At 36.1% G+C, this 26,373-nt stretch overlaps 2 protein-coding genes across 4 annotated transcripts in view; one reads left to right on the plus strand and one right to left on the minus strand.

Moving 5' to 3' along the window:
• Positions 1-1,573: 1,573 nt before the first annotated feature.
• Positions 1,574-4,012, minus strand: LOC107677208 (zinc finger protein SNAI2-like). Its single transcript, XM_016472017.1, has 3 exons — positions 3,797-4,012; positions 2,606-3,118; positions 1,574-2,413 (listed from the first exon to the last, which is right to left on the minus strand). The coding sequence occupies exons 1-3, from the start codon at positions 3,873-3,875 to the stop codon at positions 2,232-2,234; spliced, it is 774 nt and encodes a 257-aa protein (XP_016327503.1). The 5' UTR covers positions 3,876-4,012; the 3' UTR covers positions 1,574-2,231.
• Positions 4,013-10,228: 6,216 nt separating this feature from the next.
• LOC107677318 (gamma-1-syntrophin-like) overlaps positions 10,229-26,373 on the plus strand; it is a 58,323-nt gene continuing 42,178 nt past the window's right edge. For 2 of the 3 annotated variants that reach the window (XM_016472195.1, XM_016472196.1), the window contains exons 1-2: positions 10,229-10,524; positions 25,097-25,258. In XM_016472195.1, the coding sequence (XP_016327681.1) occupies positions 25,226-25,258 (33 nt within the window). In that variant the 5' untranslated portion in view covers positions 10,229-10,524; positions 25,097-25,225. Of the gene's footprint in view, positions 10,525-25,096; positions 25,259-26,373 lie in introns of those variants that run through there. The other variant, XM_016472197.1, reaches the window with a different exon arrangement.

A 26,373-nucleotide genomic window follows, 5' to 3' on the forward strand; every position in this document is an offset into this window, starting at 1 on the left:
AAAAAAAAAAAAAAAAAAAAAAAAAAAATATATATATATATATATATATACTACACTCACTTTAACCACTTTGTGAACAGAAAATAAGAAATTGTTTCATTTATTTTCTTGAATAATTGTTATATTACTTTTGTTATATGATCCTATATAAATGTTGGATAATACATTTTCATATATATATATATATATAATAAATGAAAATGTATCATTGGAATACTGGTTATCATTCACTATAAGATCAGGAATGTTTGTTAAATAAGCCAATAGCATCAGTTTTGCTTTCATGTGTATTTTTAGGTGATTTTGCAAAGGAGTTAAGAGCTGTTTACTTCAGTTCAAAATTAGATTCAGTAGCTGAATGTTTGAAAACCTGCTGGTTTGCTCAAGTCCTGTGAGTTCCCACTGTGTACTGTGAGGTTGCTGAGTAATAATACAGTAAAGGACTTTCACATGTGCGAGAGCCAGTCTGGCTTTGCTATAGTGGCTTCTTCAGAGACCCGGAGTCTTCAAAGAAATTGGCAGCAAAGTGAGATCAACATAGGGAGGAGGTGTAACATTTGGGATTAGTTTGGGAGCCGAACAGGTTCGCAAGAACAGGTTCATGTGGGCACAAAACCACTGACTTTAAAATGAGGACATTTTATTGAGATGCACAACAAAACTTCTACATCTTGTGATGTTCCCACATCTTTTGACCACTTAATTTCCTTGACTTTTCAAGTTGGTTCTGACAAACTTAGAATCCTGAACATAAATGGCATCTCCACCAACTTGACTTTTAAATTAATGATAGTTCATACAACTTGCTCTTTCCTTTTTCTGTCACAGTAACTGCAAACACATTTGCAGCATGAAATACTTAAACTGCACTTTGATGAACTCCCACAATGCAAGCTCTTTCCATCACACTTGACCATGTTTAATTGTAATTTCTAAACTTTAACTGTTAATTCAGATTTAAAAAAGTAAGAAATCAGCATACTTCAGCAACAGATTCAACAGCACAGTACTTTTCATGAGATTGTGGTAAGAAACGTTCCTGTTAATGTGCCGTTATGGGCCTTCTCATTTGCATATCATTACAAAGACTATACACATGTAAACATTGGGCTAATTGTTATTGGATGCAAGTGTTAAAAGCTTAAAGGATAGTTCACCCAAAAATTAAAATACTGTTATCAGTAGTGTTGTTTTGGACCCCATTCACTTTAATTGAATCGTTTCTCTTCAAGAAACATTCTTATAAATAGCTTCTTTCCACAGATAAAGAAAGTCATGCATGAACTATCCAAAGAGTATAGATGCCAAATAGATATGGACCATCGCTGAGTTATTCAAAAAGTGTAAATTTTATTTTTTGTACAAAATCATACCATTCATTTACACTTTGCAATACAAAGTACAATCATATCAGTGTCATATACATTCAGATAATGGCAAAATCTCTGAAGTTCCTGATGAAAAAGGCACATGGCAAAGTATTGCATGTCTGATTGCTGGTTTAAATACTAGTTTTAATTCAAGAAAACATAACTTTGCACTTGTTCCCTGTTTAAAAACATGGCATTAATTATTCCTTTGGTCTCAAGCTCATTGGTGTGCCACCATCTACGGTGTGAAATGTCTGACCGATTACCTCTCAGAAAAGAAAAAAAGAAACAAAAAGTGACCGTTACCCATTTAACATTTAGTCACAGGCATAAACCGCTTGAAATTATTGCTTATTAGAGAGGCTACACGTTTAAAACCTCCCAAATATTACGTATCCGTAAACAAATGTACAGTACACATCAACCCGACCCAGACAGGGCAAATACTGTTGAAATGGAAGGCACATGACGGGCGCATGAATCTGCATTTACACTGAAATGAAAAGGCTTCTTAGTCAATGAATTAAGATCACCAGGGATCCAGTAAACAGTCCTTTGTTTTGTGCCGTTTCCTTTCTGAGGGTGTCAAAGGTTCTCCAGGAACCAAACTTAAAGCAGAAAGGCTGTTTTGGGTCAGTTTTACTTGTTAGCGTGTAGCGTCTTGGTTGGAATCTGATCTCTGAATGACTCCACAAACACTTTATTCATTCAGACCCTGGGGCGGTGCATTTTTTAATTGCTTTTGGGATGCATTTTGCACTTCGTATCCAGTTTATCACGAGTATACTGACAGGAAGAGCAGATCCGAGATCAGCGTTGATGATCGGAGGCACTTAGTGAATGTGTGTGTGTGTGAGTGTCTCAGTGTGCAATGCAACAGCCAGATTCCTCATGTTTGTGCAGCAGTGACATGCGAGAGAAGGTTTTGGAGCAGTCCTTGCACTGGTATTTCTTCACGTCTGAGTGAGTTTGCAGGTGAGCTCGGAGGTTGGACCGGTCTGCGAATGCACGACTGCAGTGGGGGCAGGAAAAGGGTTTCTCACCTAATGAACACAAAAGTCATGTCAGTTCATATTGAAGTACTGCTGCATCATGCAATGCAATGTCCAGCACAATTACTGGCTACAAAATGTGCAAAAAAGCATTCAATCCATATCATGCAACAAGAACTTTAGGTGTGCATTAAAGATCTGCACTTTTCCACATCCACATGCTCAATTATGTGGTCTTCTCACCTGTGTGCGTCCGAATGTGTCCTTGCAGCAACCAAGGTCTGGAGAAAGCTTTCCCGCACATTTTGCAAACGCACGGCAGCGTGTGTGTCCTTATGTGCATCTTTAGGGCCCCAAGACTCACGTATTCCTTCTCGCAGTACTTGCAGCTGAATGATTTCCTGGTCTGTGCGTCGCAGTGCAGCTGCTTGTGTTTCATGAGTCCGGAATACGTGCTGTAGGACTTGTTGCACAAACTGCACTGAAACTTCTCAGCGTCTGACAGTTTGGTCGACTGTATCCGCTCGTCTTCATCGCTCCTGGGGCTCTCCGAACCGCTGTGGTCTTTATTAGAGGACGTGTCGGAGAGGGACGAGGGGTATCCGGAGATGGGGGACAGGTCGCTGGGCAGGGGTGACAGGGGCAGGTTGCTGGTAGTCCAAACTGTTATGGGGTTGTACGACACCGGGCTTAACACTTCAGGCTGAGGTATAACAGGCACCGGGAGGGTTTTTAAGACATATGGAGAAATAAACACTGCAATAAAAGGGGACATGCAATCGTATTATTTCACTGGAATCAGTATTTGGGTACTTGACATAAAATACTTGAGAAGTTATATGCTATATTCTTAAATCTGAAACTATTTTAAATGCATTTTCCTTTTATGGCCATATTTATTGAGAAAATTGAGTATTTATACTTATAAAAAGTTTTTTTTTTAAAGATATGCTTTCCCTAGAGCATTCATATAACTTTGATAGTAAACTCTAGTTAAATGTTATGCACCCATTTAATTAACTTTACATGGAGTTACATTCAGACAATACTTTTACAAAACTGATACCAGGTTATCATTCGCCAAAAAACAATCCTAAAACATGTGCACTGGATTTTAAAATGAGACACTTTGGAAACAATCCTAAAAGTGGGATCAAATAAGAATCAAATAAGATCCAAATGGATGCAATTAAACAGCTATTTTTCAGTTTCCATTAGGATCATTTGGACTGGTTGGCAATTATTCCGTTTCAATCCACATTTATATAAAGACATCAAGAAAAAATAGCAATGGATCAATTCAATAAAAGTAACTTTTTAATGTGTTGCAACTCAAAGTGTCTTAACTTTAACGAAGACTTGCAAAACACTAAAAAAGCTGAACTAACTTCAACTTTTCATTATTAGGTTAGAATCATCAAGTTTATTTATTACCTGTTGGACTCTCCAGTTCACTATAATTCGGTTTCTTGGCTGCATTGAAATGCTTCTTTACTAGGAATGAACGAGGCATCCTGGAATACGTATAAAGATGACTGGCAGATATAATGGTCCTCTCTTCTCTTTTCTAAAGTCAAATCACTGTAATCCTTATTGCTCGGTCCGGCAGGGCTTCATCTTCTAGCACAGAGCTGCTCTAACACTCCAGCATCTCAGTGCAAAAAACAAGTAAATACTACCAATCAGGTGCAAAGGGAGGGGCCGAGCGTTCGAAACGTGCATATTCATGAGCTCCGGTCCAGTCGAAATAGAGGCGTGGCTTTTAGGGGGCGGGGCCGAGGCGGTTAAGGAAAGTAAGACAGGTGTTCACGCTAGGGATATGTATGGAGGTGAATTAATGTTCAGACTTGTCACAGATGGTCAAAGCACACAGGCATGCCATTATTCCTGAATGTTTAAAGCAGGATAGCCAATTAAAAAAAAAAGGTGATCCTTAAAAGGGAATGTAGGCTAGATCTCGTTAACTCTTAGTCCTGATTGATTTGTGAATATTCAAAACAAAAACAATAACATTAGACTTTATGCTGGTTTGGTGGCGTTTAATTGTACTAGATGTTCCCCTAAAGTGTTCATTTTGGCACCTCTCACTAGTAATGTTTAAATATATGTCGTATCCAACAGTTTTTAAAGTTATGTTTTCAAAAATAGCAATTTCATATAAATGTAAGTATGGATGTAGAGTTAAAGTTGTTTACTGAAATCCAACATAAACGTTCAAGATAAAGCACGTCTAGTTTAATCGCAGTTTGCTAGCGCCCTCGTGTGTTTACGCGAAAAACTCTAGTCTAGCATGATTTAAGTTGCCTCTGAATAAGGTTAATTAGGTCTTGTGTAATTTTTTTTTATGTATAAACAATGAAAATGGCTTGACAAGTAGCCTAAATTAAGGTTAAAACAGAATATTTTAAATATGTTGGCCTACATAAAAATGTCACCAAGTTTTTCTGAAAGAGTTCATTTAATGTAGGCCTACTGTATAGCTACTTAAAAAAATAAATACCACGTGATGGACCATACACTCAATAAACCAGTTGATTAGAGCAATCAAAAGTCCAAAAAAGCGCTGTTTTTATTTTATTTTTAATTTCTTGAGTGTTAAACTTAACATTTTCCATTCTAAATAAGTCTAAATAAGCTCTTTTTGCACTACAAATCATTATATCTGCACTGTTGTTTACTTCACTGGTTTGCACTCTATCTGCCATGTGCCGTGTGCTGCTTTATATATATTTTTTTATATATTTTTTTACATTTTACCTTATTTGTATATTTGTATAGTTGTATTTTATACTTAATCTGTATATCTGTATTTATGTTCTACTGTTAGTGTTATCTGTATGCACCAAGGGTCTGAGAGTAACGCAATTTCAATTCTCTGTGTGTATGTGCTGTACATGTGGAAGAATTGACAATAAAGCAGACTTGACTTGACTTGACTTGACTTCTAATGTGCTTCTTCTCATTTTTGTTTGTGCTGTATTTTTATTAAAATAAATGCCGTTGTGTTTTATTTTGTTGTCTAATGCAGTGCATTTTAAGTGTGCCTTGAGTGTCCAATTTCTTTTTGGAAGCACAGTAGCCTATATTCATTGTGTTGTAAAGTCACTACATTTTTATGCTGATAGAACCCATTAGCACCTCTTTACATTTAGACTAGCAGCTATTCTAGAAGCGATTCATAATTGGAGAGCTGCTTTTAGATGGGTATTTCAGTGAAAACAGAACAAAGAGTGTTTTCAGAGTTAATGATGATAGGTTATAATTGCTCAGAGGAGCGCTGACGGGGATGAATGTAAACGAGGCTGTGAGGGATAAAATACAGTGCGCTCAATGGATTGTACTGTTGTTTAATAACGGAACGTTCTTCCGAAACAAAAAACTTTCGGTAGACAAAAAATGCATAAACCAGTTTTGAAAGTTGAGTTGATCTAGGCTATGACATTGTAAAGATTGTCGATCCCTCACAGCCTCGTTTTCATCCGCGTTAAATTCAATGACTTTTAATAACCCGATTAAGGTCTACTTTAGTCAAACAACTTAGACCAAAAGAGTCCAATAGGCTATATATTTGGCACATAGTGATTGAAAACTGTAGGCCTATACAAAATGATATTTGGATTCGTTTTCTGTTCAGAAAAAAACCCTGTTCTGTTCAGAAGCATCATAAGAAAAGTGAATAATAGGTAAAATCAATAACCATCAAATGAAGATTAAAAGATAACCATCATCATGTGAATATAAAGGAAGCACCTCTCAATAGGCCTCTTATCTTGAGTAATTAAAACAGGCACACACTAAGCAGATTTTCTACCTCTTCTGGGGGAATTTTTAATTGTAAGTCAGATTTCTTATCTGCCAAAACTAATTACAGAAATTAGGTAGTATCCTTTGTTCATTGCGCAGTAAAAGCAAGGGCATTCATTTCTCTGTTCTCAATGACACAAATACATTTGTCTGTATTTCTCTCTAAGTCTTTGTGTTTGACAGTGTAAGCACAGTAAAAATTGTTTAGCACTATTGCCTTTGTTTTATTGCAGTAAAACATTATATACTGAAAATATATTGCATTATATTTTCTGTACAAAAATAATACAGCATTCCATTTTAATTATTTGTAAACAGTTGCCTGTAATTTGCAATTATTTATGTCAACCAGTCTTGACAATTGTTTGTACATGCATTGTTGACTCCAATCACACAGGGCCTGATCAATGTATGGATGAACAGAGACTGGATTGTGTTTGCTGAGAGAGGGGAAATAAATGTGAACGCAGCACAATCGGGCTCCTTCACAACCTCTGGTTCAAGAGATCATAGTAACGGCCTTTTTAGATAAAGTGCAATGGGAATAGATATCCAGCAGTATGTCTAATGACCTAATGTATGTTTTTTTATTCATGTTAATCTGCTTAACCTGAGGTTAAGTGCCTTGCTCAAAGGCACAATAGTGATTGCTCACGGATAACCTATTGTGGGAGTGAAAATTGTAACCTTTTCACTATCAGCCCAGATGTTTAACACCTATATCCTGCATACTCAAAATGAAAAAGAAAGAAAGGGTATTATGAGAGTTAATTATCCTTTTTAAAATTAGCATTTGCATGTCAGTGATGGATAAAAAAATGCAAGAAAACCACAGCAGATAGAGAAAATGCTGACTGCGTGTATTACTGACTACTGCACTTACTAAAACAGTAGCCTATGCCAGAGGCTCTTCATACTAAATTCTTTGAGTCTTTACTGTAGATCTAGCGTCCCTGCGTAAACTCATTGCTAAAACTGAAATATCTCTGCTAATTTGAAATGTTGTGTAGAAACATCGTTGGTCATGTAAAGCTTTGTGGGGAATGTTCTCGTACAGCCCGTGGGTTCCTCTGCCTCCTTCACCAAATAATACCGCATTGAGAAGCTCGCACATGATGGAGCCTTAAAGTGCCACCCTCTCATGCGTTTGCGCGCCGCGTCTTTCCCCCACAGCTTTGATTTTCAGTTATAAATATTCTGCTAATATATTCAGACTAAAACGCACAAAATGTTTAGCGTCGGTGAACAATGACGGAATGAAAGGGCAGAGGAGAGAGAGAGGCGAAAAGCGCTTGTGATTAGCATAGGCACGTTCGGTTCATTTAGCGAGTCGGTTCGGTCGGGCGGTTCATTTCAAATGAACCGGTTCAAAACACAAAACCACAAATTCGATTGAGTCATCGCTCGCAAATGTTTGCGGATGTCCCTGCTTGAGGTTTTATATTACATTTAATTTATAGATAAATGCCGATTTACTCTTTATAGCCATTTTGTAATTAGATAAGCCTATAGGCTATCGCGTTGTTTCGTATGTCAGTTTAATTCAAAACATAGTTCTTTAAGTGGAAGGTTACTGCAAGCTGCATTCTGCTATATAATGCACACTATTGCTATAATGCAATACTATGAAGAATGGTAGTAGCCTAGCCTGTTTAGAAAAAATAGCCTACTTCTCTCTGCATTATGAAGTATGATGCATTATGTTTTGCACATTTCCAATATTCAGATGGCTTTTACAACTTCCAACATGTGCATGAATGATAAAAAGTGACCCAATTTTAGGGCGGCTACCTGCATTCACTCTTCTTATCTGCCAAAACTAATTACAGAAATTAGGTAGTATCCTTTGTTCATTGCGCAGTAAAAGCAAGGGCATTCATTTCTCTGTTCTCAATGACACAAATACATTTGTCTGTATTTCTCTCTAAGTCTTTGTGTTTGACAGTGTAAGCACAGTAAAAATTGTTTAGCACTATTGCCTTTGTTTTATTGCAGTAAAACATTATATACTGAAAATATATTGCATTATATTTTCTGTACAAAAATAATACAGCATTCCATTTTAATTATTTGTAAACAGTTGCCTGTAATTTGCAATTATTTATGTCAACCAGTCTTGACAATTGTTTGTACATGCATTGTTGACTCCAATCACACAGGGCCTGATCAATGTATGGATGAACAGAGACTGGATTGTGTTTGCTGAGAGAGGGGAAATAAATGTGAACGCAGCACAATCGGGCTCCTTCACAACCTCTGGTTCAAGAGATCATAGTAACGGCCTTTTTAGATAAAGTGCAATGGGAATAGATATCCAGCAGTATGTCTAATGACCTAATGTATGTTTTTTTATTCATGTTAATCTGCTTAACCTGAGGTTAAGTGCCTTGCTCAAAGGCACAATAGTGATTGCTCACGGATAACCTATTGTGGGAGTGAAAATTGTAACCTTTTCACTATCAGCCCAGATGTTTAACACCTATATCCTGCATACTCAAAATGAAAAAGAAAGAAAGGGTATTATGAGAGTTAATTATCCTTTTTAAAATTAGCATTTGCATGTCAGTGATGGATAAAAAAATGCAAGAAAACCACAGCAGATAGAGAAAATGCTGACTGCGTGTATTACTGACTACTGCACTTACTAAAACAGTAGCCTATGCCAGAGGCTCTTCATACTAAATTCTTTGAGTCTTTACTGTAGATCTAGCGTCCCTGCGTAAACTCATTGCTAAAACTGAAATATCTCTGCTAATTTGAAATGTTGTGTAGAAACATCGTTGGTCATGTAAAGCTTTGTGGGGAATGTTCTCGTACAGCCCGTGGGTTCCTCTGCCTCCTTCACCAAATAATACCGCATTGAGAAGCTCGCACATGATGGAGCCTTAAAGTGCCACCCTCTCATGCGTTTGCGCGCCGCGTCTTTCCCCCACAGCTTTGATTTTCAGTTATAAATATTCTGCTAATATATTCAGACTAAAACGCACAAAATGTTTAGCGTCGGTGAACAATGACGGAATGAAAGGGCAGAGGAGAGAGAGAGGCGAAAAGCGCTTGTGATTAGCATAGGCACGTTCGGTTCATTTAGCGAGTCGGTTCGGTCGGGCGGTTCATTTCAAATGAACCGGTTCAAAACACAAAACCACAAATTCGATTGAGTCATCGCTCGCAAATGTTTGCGGATGTCCCTGCTTGAGGTTTTATATTACATTTAATTTATAGATAAATGCCGATTTACTCTTTATAGCCATTTTGTAATTAGATAAGCCTATAGGCTATCGCGTTGTTTCGTATGTCAGTTTAATTCAAAACATAGTTCTTTAAGTGGAAGGTTACTGCAAGCTGCATTCTGCTATATAATGCACACTATTGCTATAATGCAATACTATGAAGAATGGTAGTAGCCTAGCCTGTTTAGAAAAAATAGCCTACTTCTCTCTGCATTATGAAGTATGATGCATTATGTTTTGCACATTTCCAATATTCAGATGGCTTTTACAACTTCCAACATGTGCATGAATGATAAAAAGTGACCCAATTTTAGGGCGGCTACCTGCATTCACTCTGTGTGTGCGCACTGCATGTGTCCTTGACTGGTGCACTCAATTTGTCTGTTGATTCTTAGTGTGACGAATGAACTGTAATATCAGTGTTTTTTCCCCCGTTTATCATTGTTTGACCAGACAGCCAATACATTTTTACACAAAACTGAATTAAAAATGCAGAAGAACCATATTTATTTCCACTGAAAACGGTACGTCACATAGGCTACTAAATCACATCATGAGGTCATGTTGTTTTAAATAGTAAAAATAGAAGACTGTGTAAAATAGTACTTAGAATAGAAGACAGTGTACAGTATATATTGCCAACATTGGCTATGTACAGAATATAGCCAAAGTTCTCCCACATGCGAGTGATTTCGCTTTCACACGCTTTGCGATTCGGCTCGATCGAATCATTCAGAAGAACCGGTTCAAAGAACCGTTCGCTCGCGAATCGGACACCGCTACTTGTGGTTTTCAGCCGGTCATTATTATTGCTCAGGATGCCTAGCGACAGCAGAAGATACGTAGATGCAAAGCTGCATGGCTCGGATTGCGGAGGATGCTGGAGAACAAGACAACAGATGTGTCTCGCCTGTTGTGGGAATATAAACTAAGAGCAAGTTTAAAGGACTCGCTTTGGAGGATTTTGCCAAGCGGTTGCGGATGGAGACTGTGCATTAGTGGTCGTTATGATCCGGAGGCTGATCACTCGTTTTCACATAGACAGTGATGACAAATGCAAGAGGGATGGAAGAATTGTGAACTTGAATGAGTGGAACCAATTGCAAATCACCACCAGTTGAATATCAGGTAAGCTTTTATAACTAGCAGTACTGGGATTTCCATCTAATGCAATACAATAGATGCACATATTTTAACTGACCCGTCATTTGTCTATTTGGTAAGCTTTTCTGATAAGTGTTTCTAACCAGATTAGTCACCATTCAGACAGATCTAATTATGGAGATTGACAACTGAAGGAGTGAGATCCAGAATCTCACTGAACACCCATCCAAATGATCTAAAAACGAAGCTTTGTTGCCTAAACTTGAGAACACAAATGAGTGTGTGAAGCCTTTGATGCTGCATTAGAGATGCTGGAGCACAAGGACAGCCTGCTTATGCACGTTTTGCTGTGTCAGATCTTCCATTCACATCAGGTGAAATAAAACACATACATCCTTGTTCTCATCCTTATGCTAAACATTGTCTATCAAATTGTTCTTGGGCTGGCAGCCCTTCAAAGATGAGTCTTTAGGGACGCCCATAATTTTTAATGAAGGGTTTGCATGCCCTCAAGCACCCAATTTGTCCTCAGTTTAATGTGATTGAATAATTCATTTAAATAAACATGTAAATATGATGTAGCTTGTTAATATCTGGCATGCAAACATCTCTCAAAGAGATTTTTGTGTAAAGCTGCTTTGAAACAATATGCCGAAAGCAGTGTAGACATAAAACTGACTTGACTTAGCACCACAAGTGTCCAAGTGTCAGACGGTCAGCTGTCATCTTTTTCGTTGCGATCCATCTGTGTGTTGCATGTGTTCACATTCATATCCATTATATCAATTACATATTTCTTTTGCTCTACTAAGCAAGTAACTAGAAGGAAGACAGTGCCACCTGCATTCTTCAACATAAACAGGCCAGCATTATCATAATGTTTTGCCAGCGTGATCTACGACAGGTTGTTCATTACGCACATACACCCTATAGTGCCTCATTAACACGAAACACTGTTTAAATATAGTGATAATGGTTCACCGTGTCGAGGGAGGAGTGACTGTGTTGTGTGCGTCGTTGACTCAACCTGAATGTGACCTGCAGACACCTGGTGAATGTCTTGTGGCTTTCCATACCTAGAAAGATGTCTTTCTTAAGCCTGTCTTGTGTTTCATGGTTTGATATAGTGCAAACAAAAGGAAAATTCTCAGATATAGTTCTCAACCCAACCAGAAAAAAATATATGCTGACAGGTAATTAGGGAGTTGAGTTTTTTCTTGAGCTATTCTGTCAAGACAGTAGGAAGCAAAAACAGATTTAGAGTTAGAAATAGAGTTTATGTTTTTATAAACATTCATAGACGATTTCTGAGGTGATAAAGGTTATATTCTAATGAGAGCATGCTATAAATATTAATATACCTTTAATGAATATTTAATGCTTGATGTATCTGTTACAGACAAACATAAAGGTTTTTATACCTTTAGATTTTTTAAGGAATAGTTAAAATTTGCTGAACATTTATGCACTCTCAAGCCATCCAAGATGTAGATGAGTTTGTTTCTTCATGGGAACAGATTTGGAGAAATTTAGCATTATGATCACTAGCTCACTAATGGATCCTCTGCAGTGAATGGGTGCCGTCAGAATGAGAGTCCAAACAGCTGATAAAAACATCACAATATTCCACAAGTAATTCACACAACTCCAGTCCATCAATTAACATCTTGTGAAGAGAAAAGCTTTGAGTTTATATGACATTTTTAACTTTAAATCCTTGCTTCTGGCCAAAATACCAATTTGTTTAGAACAGAGTTGGACTGTTTTTGCTTGTAAACGGTGCTTGATCTGTGCATATTTCTCTCCTTAATTAAGACGAGACGACTTTTTCACTTACGGACAGAGGACTCATGTTTTAGCTAGAAGCAACGGTTCGAAGATAAAAAATGGATAGATCTTAAAGGGATAGTTCACCCAAAAATGAAAATTACCCCATGATTTACTCACCCTCAAGGCATCCAAGGTGTATATGACTTTCTTCTTTCAGACGAAAGCTTGAAAGAGCCAGGACATTTTTTAATATAACTCTGATTGGATTCGTCTGAAAGAAGAAAGTCATATACACCTTGGATGCCTTGAGGGTGAGTGTGATGGGGTAATTTTCATTTTTGGGTGAACTATCCCTTTAATTTGTTTCTTACAAACATGCAACTTTTCTCTTCACAAGACATTAATTGATGGACTGGAGTGGTGTGGATTACTTGTGGATTATTGTGATGTGTTTATCAGCTGTTTGGACTCTCATTCTGACGGCACCCATTCACTGCAGAGGATCCATTGGTGAGCAAGTGACGAAATGCAAAATTTTTCCAAATCTGTTCTGATGAAGAAACTAACTCATCTACATCTTGGATGGCCTGTGGGTGAGTAGTATTTTAGCAAATTTTCAGTTTTGGGTGATCAATTCCTTTAAGAGTATACTTTCATGCTCTCTTCTTCGTGCATGCAGCTGTTTCAGACCCACTAGAGAACCACCCCAAGACCAGTCAAATCTTTGCTCACGCCTGCAGTGCACGGTTTATCGTTTTGTCTCACTTGCGATCGCAGCAGTGGCAGCATTGAAGATTACCCAGGGTACCCTGAATAGTAACAGACAAGTGCTCTTTTGATCCATTAGGCAGCGGAAGCATCCAGCAGACATTTCTCATAAAATGTGATGGGACAGATGGCGAGGCTTCTGTAACAGCAGTGATTTCTGTGGAACAAGCTAAAAGAACGCAGAAACAATGAAAATGATGGGGTGCGTATAAGAGCGATATGATATGTGCTCTAATGCAACACTGCCATTAGAATTTTCAATGCATAGAATATAACACTTGGTATGTCAGTCAAAAATGTCTTGCATGAACATTATTATGAATATACAACATGGTTAAAAGTGCATCCATAATAACATGGGTTACTGATACCTGAACATTTCTGCAGTGACTTTGAAGGTGTGCATCTAATAAAAAGCTTTCTCAGAAGAGTGGAAGATGTTACATCAGCAACAACAGGACTATTTCACTATTAATGTGCATGGTTTTGAATGTAAATGTTCAATAAGCACGTATGAGTGTGGATGCACACACACTTTTGGCCATGTGGTGTTGGGAATAGTGGGGTAAAAATGGGGTTTCACCCCATTAATCAGACAAACTGTGCATAATTCTTTGTCATATGATAGAAAATGGTAGTTATACACAGCTGATTGTGTTTGAGTGATGCACATACTCAAACTTTTTTTTTTGCACGACTACATTTTCTACATTGCAGGTAAAATGCATTTTATTTCAAAGAAACTTCTAAAGATCTAAATATTATAAACATGTTTAAAACGTACATTTTTTGACCAATACTACAAATACTAATGCAAAATACTGACAATTGTTTCATTACATTCATATATTTTGAATATAAATTTTTTTTTTAGCTAGTTTATGAACATGTGAATAATGTGCATTAAAATAAGATGGTAACATTTTACAATAAGGTCCTATTAGTTAACATTAGTTAATGCATTAACTAACAATAATCAATACATTTGTTACAGTATTTATTCATCTTTGTTAACGTTAGTTAATAAAATACAATTGTTCATTGTTGTTAGGTCATCTTAGTTCAGGTCCATTGGTTTTAATAATGTATTAGTAAATGTTGAAATGAACATAAACTAAGATTAATAAATGCTTTAGAAGTACTGCTCATTGCTAGTTCATATTAACTAACAACAACAACAACAAAAACTTATTGTAAAGTGTTACCAATAAGACATTCAAATTAGAATATGCATTGGATTACACTTAATGTAAATAAATAAAATGGTAAAGATTATATTTTCAATATAAATGTCAATTTTCACATACTTTTTTTGAACATTTATATTTTTGAATATATATTTTAATATGTATATTTCTTCTAGTACACACTGATAGAATACATCCTGCAGTATAATTAGGTTTATTCATTTAATCCAATTTCTGCTTGACTAGAGGTCAAGTAAAAAGTGACACAGCTTACCCCGCTCTCCTCTATAGCAATGTTGGAATATGCTGGAGAAAAACACAACATGCAGAACTCTATAATCCATATTGTGAAAAATGAGAGAAAACATTTTTTTCCCCTGAAATATTCATCTCTGTATGTGTCTACACTGTCACTGAGCCGTAAAGTGTGTAAGGATGTGTGTTTCTTTATTTGGATGCAGATTGTCATGGAGCATATGGTTGTTTCAGAGCGTGTAGTTTGTTTGCATGCATGCAAGGATGGTCAAAGTCTAAAGTGAACAATAGCTTCAAGCAGTCATGCTCGTTCATTCTTGTCAAGTGCATGCAATAATAAGCTCAGCCTTTTGTTGCCAGATGATCCTTGTTTCTTTGCTGATACTTCATGTTTTGCAGGTTAGACTGCTTGGTTTCCAGAACAGACCCCATTTTGTCATGCTGTGTGGCTGTTTAGTTGATTCCTGACCCTTGAATTTTATTGGCTTGAAAATGGGTGTTTCCACAAACACAGAACCACCCTTGGAATGCCTCAAAATGATGCAGCACCTTTAGAGACGTGATTGGTTTTGGAATGAGGTGCCGTTCGCTGTTTCCATCGTCATTAAGCTCAGCGTCGTCCGTGTGGGGTTTCAGTGCATTGGGATTGAGCGGCCAGGTGGTGAGAATATAAAGTAATGGGTCATGAATAATAAACTCTCTTTGCTTTCTCATTCACACTTGCACTGATGCTAAGTTCCAGCGTCTTTCGAGCAGCTGAGGGTTAAGTACAGCATTCAAGGGCAGCACGGCAGTTTTTAGCAACAAGCCTCATTGAGTTTTTTCAGCCTCTGTCCACTGGACCTGAGATGTGAACTACTTATTTCTATCTCTGTGTTCTTGAATTTCTTTAGTTCCATGGAACCTGTCACATTCACAATGACTGCCTGTTGTAGTTTATAGTATATTCATATATAAATATATGTACAATTTTCTGTTACCTGAGGATCACAAGATGGCTTGATCAGTGATTTACAAAACCTTAAGCAAAACAAAAAAACAAACAAAATTTATATTTATATATATATATATATTTTCATAAACACCATTTTTTAATGACTCACTCATAAAAAAAAAAAAGTGTCACTTGTTTTGTTTTTAAATTAATCAAACTAATCAAGTGTTTGGAACATGAATATTATTGTTAAGTAAAAATAACATTTAAACTTAAAAACATTTTTGTTAACTGAAATAAAGCTAAAATAAAGTCAAATATACATATTAGATTAAAAACATAAACGAAATGAAAATTAGAAATGTTGCCGTGGCAACTTACTGAAATAAGTTTAAATTGAAGAACTAAAATTACTAAATGGAAATAAATAAAAAAAATTAAAAAATAAAGTTGAACTAAAACTAATAAATTAAACTTACGTACAAATGCTAGGAAATGTAAAAAGAGATACAGTATGTGTGTTAAATAAATAAATGTATAAATTAATAATAAATATAAATTAATAAATTAAACCTAAATAGAAATATTAAAAAAGTAATAAAAATGGCAAAAGCACATAACAATTGCTAAAAATTAAAAGAAAAAAAATGTTAATTCAAAATAATAATAAATATAGTGGTATAAATAAAACTGAAATAACATTGGTTAAGTGAATAAATCATCGGTTCAGTGACTACGTTTACATGCGCACGAATAATGCGATTATTTCCAATAATCAGAGTAAGGACTTAATCGCATTATGATGTTTACATGTCAAGAGCAAAGCTCTTCACTCCCGTTTACATGCAATTTCCATTATTCTTATTATTCGCTAAGAATTGTGGTCATTCCTGTCACAAGCACATGTGCACTTTGGTCAGAGCGGCAATACTGCGATTAAGGTGTTTACATGCCTGTATATTTCGATTAAAATCGGCATACGCCACCTATGTTAATACGATTATGCTTGCTGCGATTATGAGTTTAATCTCATTATTTAAATTGAAGTATTGCGTTTACATGAGGTAAAGTTTAATCGCAATATTGCCAAAATCTCATTATAATCACATTAAGAGGGTGCATATAAACGCACTCAGTATTGACTCACTCAAAAAACAATCAATTGCTTCGCTCGTCTCGTATAAAAATCAGTTGAATGAATGTAAAGACCAGGGCTGCGTTTCCCGAAACCTTCTTAACGCTGTGTCATTCTTAAGTTATGCCTTAAATTGCACCTTATCGTTAATATGGGTTTCTTGAAACGTCCTTAGCTAGGTATACCTTCTGTAAGTCATACTTTCGTAAGGTTGTTCTGGACCAGTCTTAGCTTTACCTTATCACTGTTGATACTTTACATCTCAGTCTATACGAAAGTAATTCTGAAGTAATACACCCAGTGTTCAATTAAGCTGCAATTCTTAAAAAAAATAAAGATAAAGAAATTATAAAAAAAAAAGAGAGAGAGAGAGACAAACTTGACGGAGCTACCCCCTCAGCCCCGAAATTCAGCTGCTGGCGGCTCTCCTCTTTCTCTCTTTTTTCTCCGCCATAGTTAGCTGTTGATTATATGTTTCCCATGCTGCACTTTTATTGAGTAGCTCATTCAATAAAATAAATTAGTGATTTATACCAACATGTGATGCGGCTGCTGGGCAATCAGCCCTGGTTGTGTAGTAAATGAGCACTCTTACCTGAATGTTTTTCTGTTGGACTTGTGTAAACCCAAGGTGTTTTTTTTTCATCTCTCTTCTGTTAAAAGCTGTTAAAATATTAAGCAGCCTCGTGTAGGTTTTTTTCCCTTGTATTTTATGTTGTGACCACTGGGAGGTGCTCTGGGCATATATTTTTCTTTCTTGGTTTTATTCCCTGACGTGATGTATGTTGCAAATCGAAAGTAAAATTTCATGCAAGTTCGTTGTGTTCTAACAGGAAAGAGTTCCGTGTCTTTATTTAAAATCAACACTTCTTTTATAAAGAACACCGTTTTCTCACATAACGCACTGAAGAAGCCCGTGCATAGAATGAATAATCGATTCTCGAGGCATCGATATCAACCAATTCAGCACCACTGCCGTGGACAGCACCTGGTAACGTCGCATGTAAGGAGGTATATCTTAAAGTCGGCATGAAACGGAAGTTGCGATTGTCTTTTCTTCTCTACTGTGACGTATATCCGAGTGAAACGGCATCTGAAATGAGAGGGCGAGACTTGATTTCGTCCTTCGGGAATTGATTGGATCGTTGGAAGGTGGGGCGTTGCAAACAAAATGGAGGCAGATCTGAATGCCAGTTTGCAGTTAGTGGTGGGGGATTTCTCTCCACTGGATTCACAGCATAGCATGATATAAGCATGAATAAATGTTTTATTTATTAAGGATGACGATGACGATCAATGGCACAAAACATGCCCAAACAGCACGCGCGACAGAGATTGAGACTGCCTGAATGTTCCCCCTGTCGTTTATCCCAGCGTTTACCCCTCACGTCACTAGGTCCACCCTTGCGACATAGCTCGTGACCTGAAGAGAAGATGAGTCGTTTTGAGGGGGAGGGGAGGTTAACGTTTTTAAATTATAAATTATTTATAATAAACACTACAGTATTCCATTAAAAAATAAGAATTTTCAATTTCGATTTCATGGTGACTTTAAGCAGCCTCCTAAGGTATAGTTCGGGGAGCACGCCTAGAACAGGTATACCTTTAGTTAAGACATATTTTAGAGTCTTTGTAGTGCGCTAAGTGACAACGTTATTGGGAAACGCAGCCCTGTTTTGTTCCTGAATGAATCAGTGTTTTAAACGAATCGGTTGAATGAATGATTCAAACGACTAATAAAGACAGTCACTTGTCGCTACCTAGTGGCGTAAAAATGTAAAAGAAAGAAAGAGTCACTGAAAACTTCACACCAGTATTGTTCAGACTGTGCAATGACAAACAGCGAAAAGTCCCGGAGTTGTTGCACTGTTATATCAGTTAAACTATTTTTAAACATTTATAATGAACGTTTTATCATTGATAAAATTCGCTAAGTGTTTAATTACTACCAAAGACGTGGCCATGTTTGTTTACATTGGTAGAGCATAAGATTACTCGTGCAGCTCTTAGAATGATCACACATTGAAATATCACGTTACTACGCTATGCATGCTTAAAAACATGGTATTTTTTGCTAGTGTTTCTATAAGATTTCATATTCTCAATTATGTGTCAGTTGTTGCATTCCTAACAAAATTAGGTCCATGCATAAATATTAATCTTGATTGTCATCAGAAACGCGAGTTATCCGCCTCAGCTGCGCTCATCATGTTTACTAATGTGTGCCAGTTAGTCTCATGTCAACACAGCTAATTTATTGTGTTTTTAATGGGCTGGTCTCGCTGACAATTGAAGAGAGAGTCTGCTAACGTTAACTCATAAACAAACCAAACTTTGTCTTGGTCTTGAATAAATGGTACGGCTTGGTCTGACAGCGGCAGTAATTACCCATCTTTGTTGGTGTAATGAGTCTCATGTGTACATTAGGTTTCTTCTGGCACCTCCACAGTGCTTTCAAGCACTGCCTCGCCAAAAGTCATCCATCATGGAGAGAGAGGTCAGGACTTGAGTCTATAAATCTGCCATTTGCTAATTTACCGAGCCTCATTCCCATTGTTGCCTCTATGTCGATGTGGTTTGGTGTGGTGATGTAGGCCAGCGGGTCTCGCCAGTGTATTAACTAATGAGGGCTAAACAGACACCCGCCCAGCGGGCAGGAAAGGGTGGCTTTTGGCAATGAGATGTCAGAGCAGGATAATGTGAAGGGATGAAGCTGGGATGAAATTTTAATCAAGCGTAATGCCGTGTCCAGGCTCTCTGCAGTGACCTTTGCATTGCTCACCCTAAGCGTGTTCAACAGAGCAACAGTGTCAAGAAAGTTGAGAAACACTTGATCAGGCCTAACAGATCTGAGTCAATATGACATTTCTATCATTACTTGAAATGAGATCCTCAAATATGTGTTTATGTCTTTTGCTAATCTTACGTGGTGGAATCTTGTTACATTTTATTCATAGATGAAAGAGTTACTTGATTATTGTAGTTTTCAGACTTTGGTTGCTCTTTCATAAATTTTGCGACTTACTGAACTCTCAGTTAACATTGTCTCAGATGTTTCTCCTAAAACTTCTTAGGAAAGGCAGAAATTGAATGTATTTATTTTATATTAGTAAATATTATTTGATAAATATTATTAGATATTTAAAAAAAAATGATTCTATATGTTTTAAAAAGTTTTTTTAATTTTTTTATTTAACTTAATTTTAATTGCAGGTATCTTGGCAAATGTGAGCACAGTTTGCGACATTGTTGGGCTCTTTTGCTCAAAAGAATAAATGGACATGAAATTTGCCAATTAATCTTGTGTCCATCTATGAGAACAAATTGAGATATTAAAGAGAAAAAAATCCTGGTAATGATATATACATATGACATATATATCTATGAAATAAACAAATGAAAAAAATATTAATACAGTAGGAGTATAATGTTATAAAATTAACGTTGATATATGATAGCTCAAATAATAATGTCTTAGAAGTAACTGGTGAGAAATGCTCATATTATATCATTAAATATTATATTAGACATGTTATTATATTAGACAATTAAAAAATCACACACACACACACACACAAATATATATAATGTAATATCTATGAGAACAAATTGAGATATTAAAGTGATCACATTTGTAATTAAAAACAATTCTGGTAATGATATATACATGTATATATTAATGAAAGAAACAAACAAATAAGACAATCATTGATACAGTAAGAGTATAGCGTTATATCTTGAATAATTTTGTCTTAGAAGTAATTGACTTAATTAAAAGTCAAGAAAGTCAGAAATGACTTCTAAGTCAGAAATGCTTATATAATTAAATATTATATTATAGATGGTAATATATTAGACACATTTTATTGAGATCTTTGACTTTTAATTTATTTAAATTTTTTTATTTAACTTAATCTGGCACATTTGAGACATTGTTGGGCAAGCATGAAATTTGCTCATAAAAGTCTCTGTTTGCTCTACAATTAATCTCATTTCCATCTAGAACAAACTGGAACATTAAAGGAATCATTTGTAATTTTCTGGTAATGATACCATGCAACTGACTGATTACCATATTAATGTACCATGCGTTTACATAATGGTTCAAAGAATAACATGGATCATGCCCAAAAAACATGGTAGTATTTTTGTTATAAGTGATGTTTTTGTTTAGAAGTGCAGGCTAAAAAACAGTGCATTACTTTTGTTGCTGTGAGATGGTGCAACATAAAACAGACTCTTCTAATAGTAAATATAAGCTTCAGATCATTTATTGTATTAGTTGCTTGCTGAAATAAAGCAATGTGAATACATCTAGCAATATAATTTAGCCAATATAAGCTCATTTTATGCATAATATCGAATAGAAAACAACCGTGTTATTTGAACAAACACTACGGTTGAAAATCACTTTGAACCGTGGCACAGCAGTGGTGGTTTTGCCTCATTTCCAGGCGGTGGAAATGCCCAGTGCCCAGAGCAGTGTGAGTGTGTTTGCTCTCTCCGTGTCTTGGCTGTGAAATACACAGATAAAATGTGGTTTTCTGGCTTACATCTCATGGGAGCATGTTCACTCACCTGCTTGAGAGAAACCCGGTGAAAAACATCGACCTTGATAGGGCATCAGCGTCACAGACAGCAGCGTGGCGAGCCAACCGTTTGACTTCTTGTTTCTGAGTGTATGCGGGTGGGAAGATTAGATTCATTCCTAAAGGAAACATTAACTGCATATGGTTAGTCAGCTCCTCATGCCAGCAAGGTTTATATCACAGTGTGTTTTTATGTGCAGTTGCATGGAGCACATGTGTTGAAATAAGTTTCAATATTTAGGAGCGCATTCAAAACTGCAATGAAAATTGATCAAATAATGGTTCCTTTAAAAATAATACAAGGAGACATTTACAAGCAAAAATTAATTTATTAAAATACAAAAAGTACACTAGGTTTTTAAATATTTCTGCTTCAAACTGTATTTAATAGTTATGTAATTATTTATAGGCATGCCTTAAACGGTATAAACTATATATACTGTAATAAACAAATTATTGTGCTGTTACTAGTAAAAGTATTGGCACAATAATTATACTAGCAGCCCAGACAGAAGAGTTTATGTTGAATTAAATGCCCAATACAGTTTAATAATTAGGGGAAAATTGAAAATTGAAAATCGAATGCACAATGCAGGACTTTTAATTATAAACAAGCCAAAAATACACAGGGACTCTTATTTTGAAATGTATATGCTTAGCTATTGCTTGTTATAACAATATAAACACCATAAAGTAAACGTTGTCATATTCATCAATCATAAATAATATATTGGCATAAATGCACGGTATACATTGTTTGCAAACTGCTCTGAAACCAAGACTATAAAACGTGCAACAGTGCAATGTTTTTACTTTGAAACATGCAGTGACCATATGTATTTAGTTAAATCATAGCGTTTTGAAGTTTAATAATCACATTAGGTTGTATTGGAATTTCTGATTTTCAATTCTCAAAATTTAAGACCTCCTGAAATGATGACATTTGTTATACTATTTAAGATATTTATAACCTTAAATTTCATAAAACTTTATGACCTTAAACTTCATAAAACTGAATTGTTTAAACTGAAAGACAGTTAGAAGCTAGAGATTCCGGTTTATAAAGTTTTAAATATGGATATTTTTCTTACAAAAACACATTGCTTTGTTTCAGAAGGCCTGTATTAACCTCCTAGAGCCATGTGGAGCACTTTTTATGATGGATGGATGCACTTTTTTGGACTTCAAAGTCTCTTTAAAGGGATAGTTCACCCAAAAATGAAAGTTCTGTCATCATTTATTCACCGTCAAGATGTTCCAAACCTGTATGAGTTTCTTCCTTCTGCTGAACACAAAAGAAAACATTCTGAAGAATGTTGGTAACCAAACAGTTGACGGTACCCATTGACTTCCATAGTATGGAAAAAAATATTATGGAAGTCAATGGCTACCGATAACTGTTTGGTTCCCAACATTCTTCAAAATAGCTTCCATTGCATTCAACAGCAGAAAGAAACTCATACAGGTTTGTAGCAACATGTTGGTGAGTAAATGATGACAGAACTTTCATTTTTGGGTGAACTATCCCTTTAAGGACTCGCGCACATGCTTCTCAATACGTTTTACAATACACGTCTATTTATAGTCGCAAATGTGAGTGAAACGCTTGCACTGTTGAGCCCTGAATACAGTTCCACGGTTACTGCCAGAACGTTTTTCTGTAATTTCGTCTGGATCTTAGTTGCTCAGTAAAAAATGTAAACCCTTTGAGTTGCTGTTGCACCAGGGTCTCGCAGAAATGAATAGCTTTTGTGGCGGTCCAACGGTCTGGCCATTATGATGGTGATAAGTACATGAGCTCCCAGTCCACTGTGACCGGTGGAGACCACAATAAACTGTTTTACAGCAACAGCCAAGTTATAGTTACAATTGCAGCATTTTATCCAAGAAAAGGTTAAAGATGTCAGCCAGCGAAAAACGCAGAGGTTAGTCGGCCAGGATAGTTCACTAATGGATGAAGACATGCCGAGATGTTCTGTTGCCCACATTTAGAGTTAATAAATGGCCTTTGTAATGGCACACACATATATGAAGCAAAATATGAGTCGGCCATGCATAATGCAGTTTTAACAATGACAATTAATGGTTTTATTTTAGACATTTCAGAGGGGAAATCATGGGGTTGTGAAATTAAATGTGTGAAGTAGAGCTCACTCAGCATGTAGAAACGTGCACAGAACGGCCATGGACAAATTAGCTTCAGGATGGGAGATCTCATTGCATTATGTTCTGTTGAAATAAACCTCTGCAAACTCCAAGACTGAGTTAATGCAGTAGGCAATTTACAAAACATATGTCTTGTTACTTTTTTTGGAGCTCATCCATGGCTTCTTAACCGAATGCTTTCAGATGTAATAGTTTAATGCTTGTGCTATTCCTGCAGATAATGCTCGTAAACTAGCAAACTGTCTCGGAGCTGAATAGTTTGGAAGCAATCATGCACTAACATTATGAATCTAAAGGCTGGTCATGTTGTTGGAAGCCCGCTGTTTTCATTGAACCGTATTGACTGTGTGCTTTGTGTGTTCGGAATCTCTCTCTCAGAGAACGAGGAAGAAAAAGACGAGGCTCACAATGGAGGAGATGTCAATTGCTTTAGATTGTTTTGCTGTCAATGCTAGCCACTAAATGCAATTACCAGAATTCAATATTTCTTTTCAAAGTCCTGAAGAAAAGCTAAAACCATTACAACTGGGGGATTGATGTGTTCTCTAGACAGCAACAATGCATTACTAACCAAGTATTTTCGGATTTGTTCGTTTTCACATAAAGAGGCCAAAATATCTTATAGAGCAGCTGTTTTAAACTGCATCAAACACTGAACATTTTCATGATTTATTTGAATTTATAGTACTAGTATTATATAAATATAAAACAGTATTAATATAATATAAAATTGTAAAATGTATATTACAAAATTATAATATAAAAGTATTAAAAGCAATAACTATTGGTGTTGATGTGAGTAGTGTTTATACTAACATTATTGATATTATATGTATATTAATATTAATCAATTAATTTATGAATGCATTTACAAATACATTAATATTAATTATTACTAGCTGGACGAGTTTGTGCCAAATTATTTGATTGGATGCAAAGCTTTTAAAAAGCATTTTCTTCTCTATTTAAGTGAAATAGTTTAACTAAAAAAATGAAACTTTCACTATAATTTATTCCCCCTCGTGTCTTTTGAAACCGTTTTAATAGCTTTCTTCCATGCAGCACAAAAGGAGTTAGTCATAGCAGAATTTTCTAATTGCTCTTTACTATACAATGAAAGTGAATAGTTACCACAGCTATCAAGCAATGGAATATTTTCAGTGAATAACTTACATTTCACAAAGGCAAAGGTATCATATGGCTTTAAGCACTTATAAGATACCGAAGGGTCATAAAGCATTCTGTTAAACATCTTATTTAATGTAGAAGCAGAAAGAAATGACATGAAGGGGAGTAAATGATGACAGAACTTCATTTTTGTTGTTTTCTATTGCTTTAAAAGTTGAAGCCTATTAATTTTATTATACTAACTGCAATATTATATGGTTAGTTGAATTTATTTAGTTGCATTAACTAACAGACCTCCATCTGAAATCAGACCAATGCAACTAAATTCGGAAAAAAAAAAACAGCTTGACAGATGACTTATTTTGAATGAAACAGAATGCCTGAGTCTTGATTTTTCACTTGATACAGCGTTCATGGTGGGGCATTTTAAAGATGACACTCTGTAGCAGCAGGAGATGAAATTAAAGAAACGACTTTTTAGAGAAGCTTTTACCGTGCAAACTGCCTTAATGGTGAAAGCGCAGCACGCTGCCTGCATGTTAATTCAAGTTTGAATGCTAAAAAGAGCAAAAATATATTAAAGAAAAAATCTAGATAACCGAATCAAACTTGCTAATCGATTGGTTGTACCGTTGTACCTTACTAATTCTTTGTTTTACTCCAGCAGCTGTAGGACTCTGGCTGGGCCTGAGGGCCAAAACCTTGTAATAAAGAAAGGAAGAAAAGAAAAACATCAGCCTTTAACCAGCACCTGCAAAGACTCCCCGGCCTCCTTCCCCATGGCTTGACCTCCATGCTGTGCTGTGCTGAAGATCTTTCCCTGGAGGTAAGCTGAAAATACCCAGGCCTCTAGCTGGAGCTTGACAAATCGACTCCTTTGCTGAGTAGGTGATCTTAAAGGATCTTAAACGTTCTGTCATCATATACTCACCCTCGTGCCATTCCAAACCGGCATGACTTTCGTTCTTCCGAGTTTTGAGTGCTACAGTTGCTACTTTATGGGATTTTTATGGTGCTTTTTTGTCCTTATTGAAGCTTGACAGCCACTATAACTGTTTGTTGGGTGGAAAAGAGCAGTGTCAGCATCTCCTTTGGTGTTTCACGGACAGTGACAGTGATTTGGAATTTAAATTTTGAGTGGACTGTTCCTTTAAGAACATCTTAGCCAAATTAAAATTTGCTGTCATGATATTAGACAACATATTAAGCTCTATTTCTTGTACTAACGAGAGGAACGCTGTGTTTCACTATGGACATTGCAATGCAGGAAACGTCAGGAATTGTTAGCGACATCTCCCAGAAGGCTCAAAGAATTGTTGCGAGACAGCAAACCGATGAGGTGCCTGTATTAAAATAATGTTGCGGATGAAAAAAAACCCCGCCATACTGCACTGGCCTGTTAGCATGCAAATCACATCTCATTTTCACAGAACGGCAAAGCGAGTGAGTCAGTGTGAAACTGTATATGAGCTGAATGCCAGGCATGTTACTGAGAGAAAGCAAAGCATAGAAACAACACATAGTATATTATGTAGTCACGGTAAAGAACACCCAACAACATTTCTATTTTTGGTCGCAAGCCTCTGCAATTGCAGTTTAATGAGCTCTGAATGTATACGAATGACCCTGGTATTGATTTTTTTTTCTGCAGTACAGCATATGGTGTTGTTTTTAATAAACCAGTACTGTAATAATACATGGTAATAGTTTTATAAAATACAAAGTGCTAGTGTTTAAAGGAGTATCTCATGATTCTGGGTTATAGAAAAAAATATTAAATTATATTTTGCATTAACAAAACTAAACCCATTATTTGTACAAGCTTTGTGACTTTATTTTCATCACAGTTAAGCATAGGTTCCCACTCTTACTATTGTAATGTGAGAAGTAATAAGAAAGAAAAAATAATAATTCAGATAATTTACTTAGAGTAATAAGAAT

Source organism: Sinocyclocheilus anshuiensis, unplaced genomic scaffold (genome assembly GCF_001515605.1).
Source record: "Sinocyclocheilus anshuiensis isolate Anshui unplaced genomic scaffold, SAMN03320099.WGS_v1.1 scaffold392, whole genome shotgun sequence".
NCBI lineage: Eukaryota > Metazoa > Chordata > Actinopteri > Cypriniformes > Cyprinidae > Sinocyclocheilus > Sinocyclocheilus anshuiensis.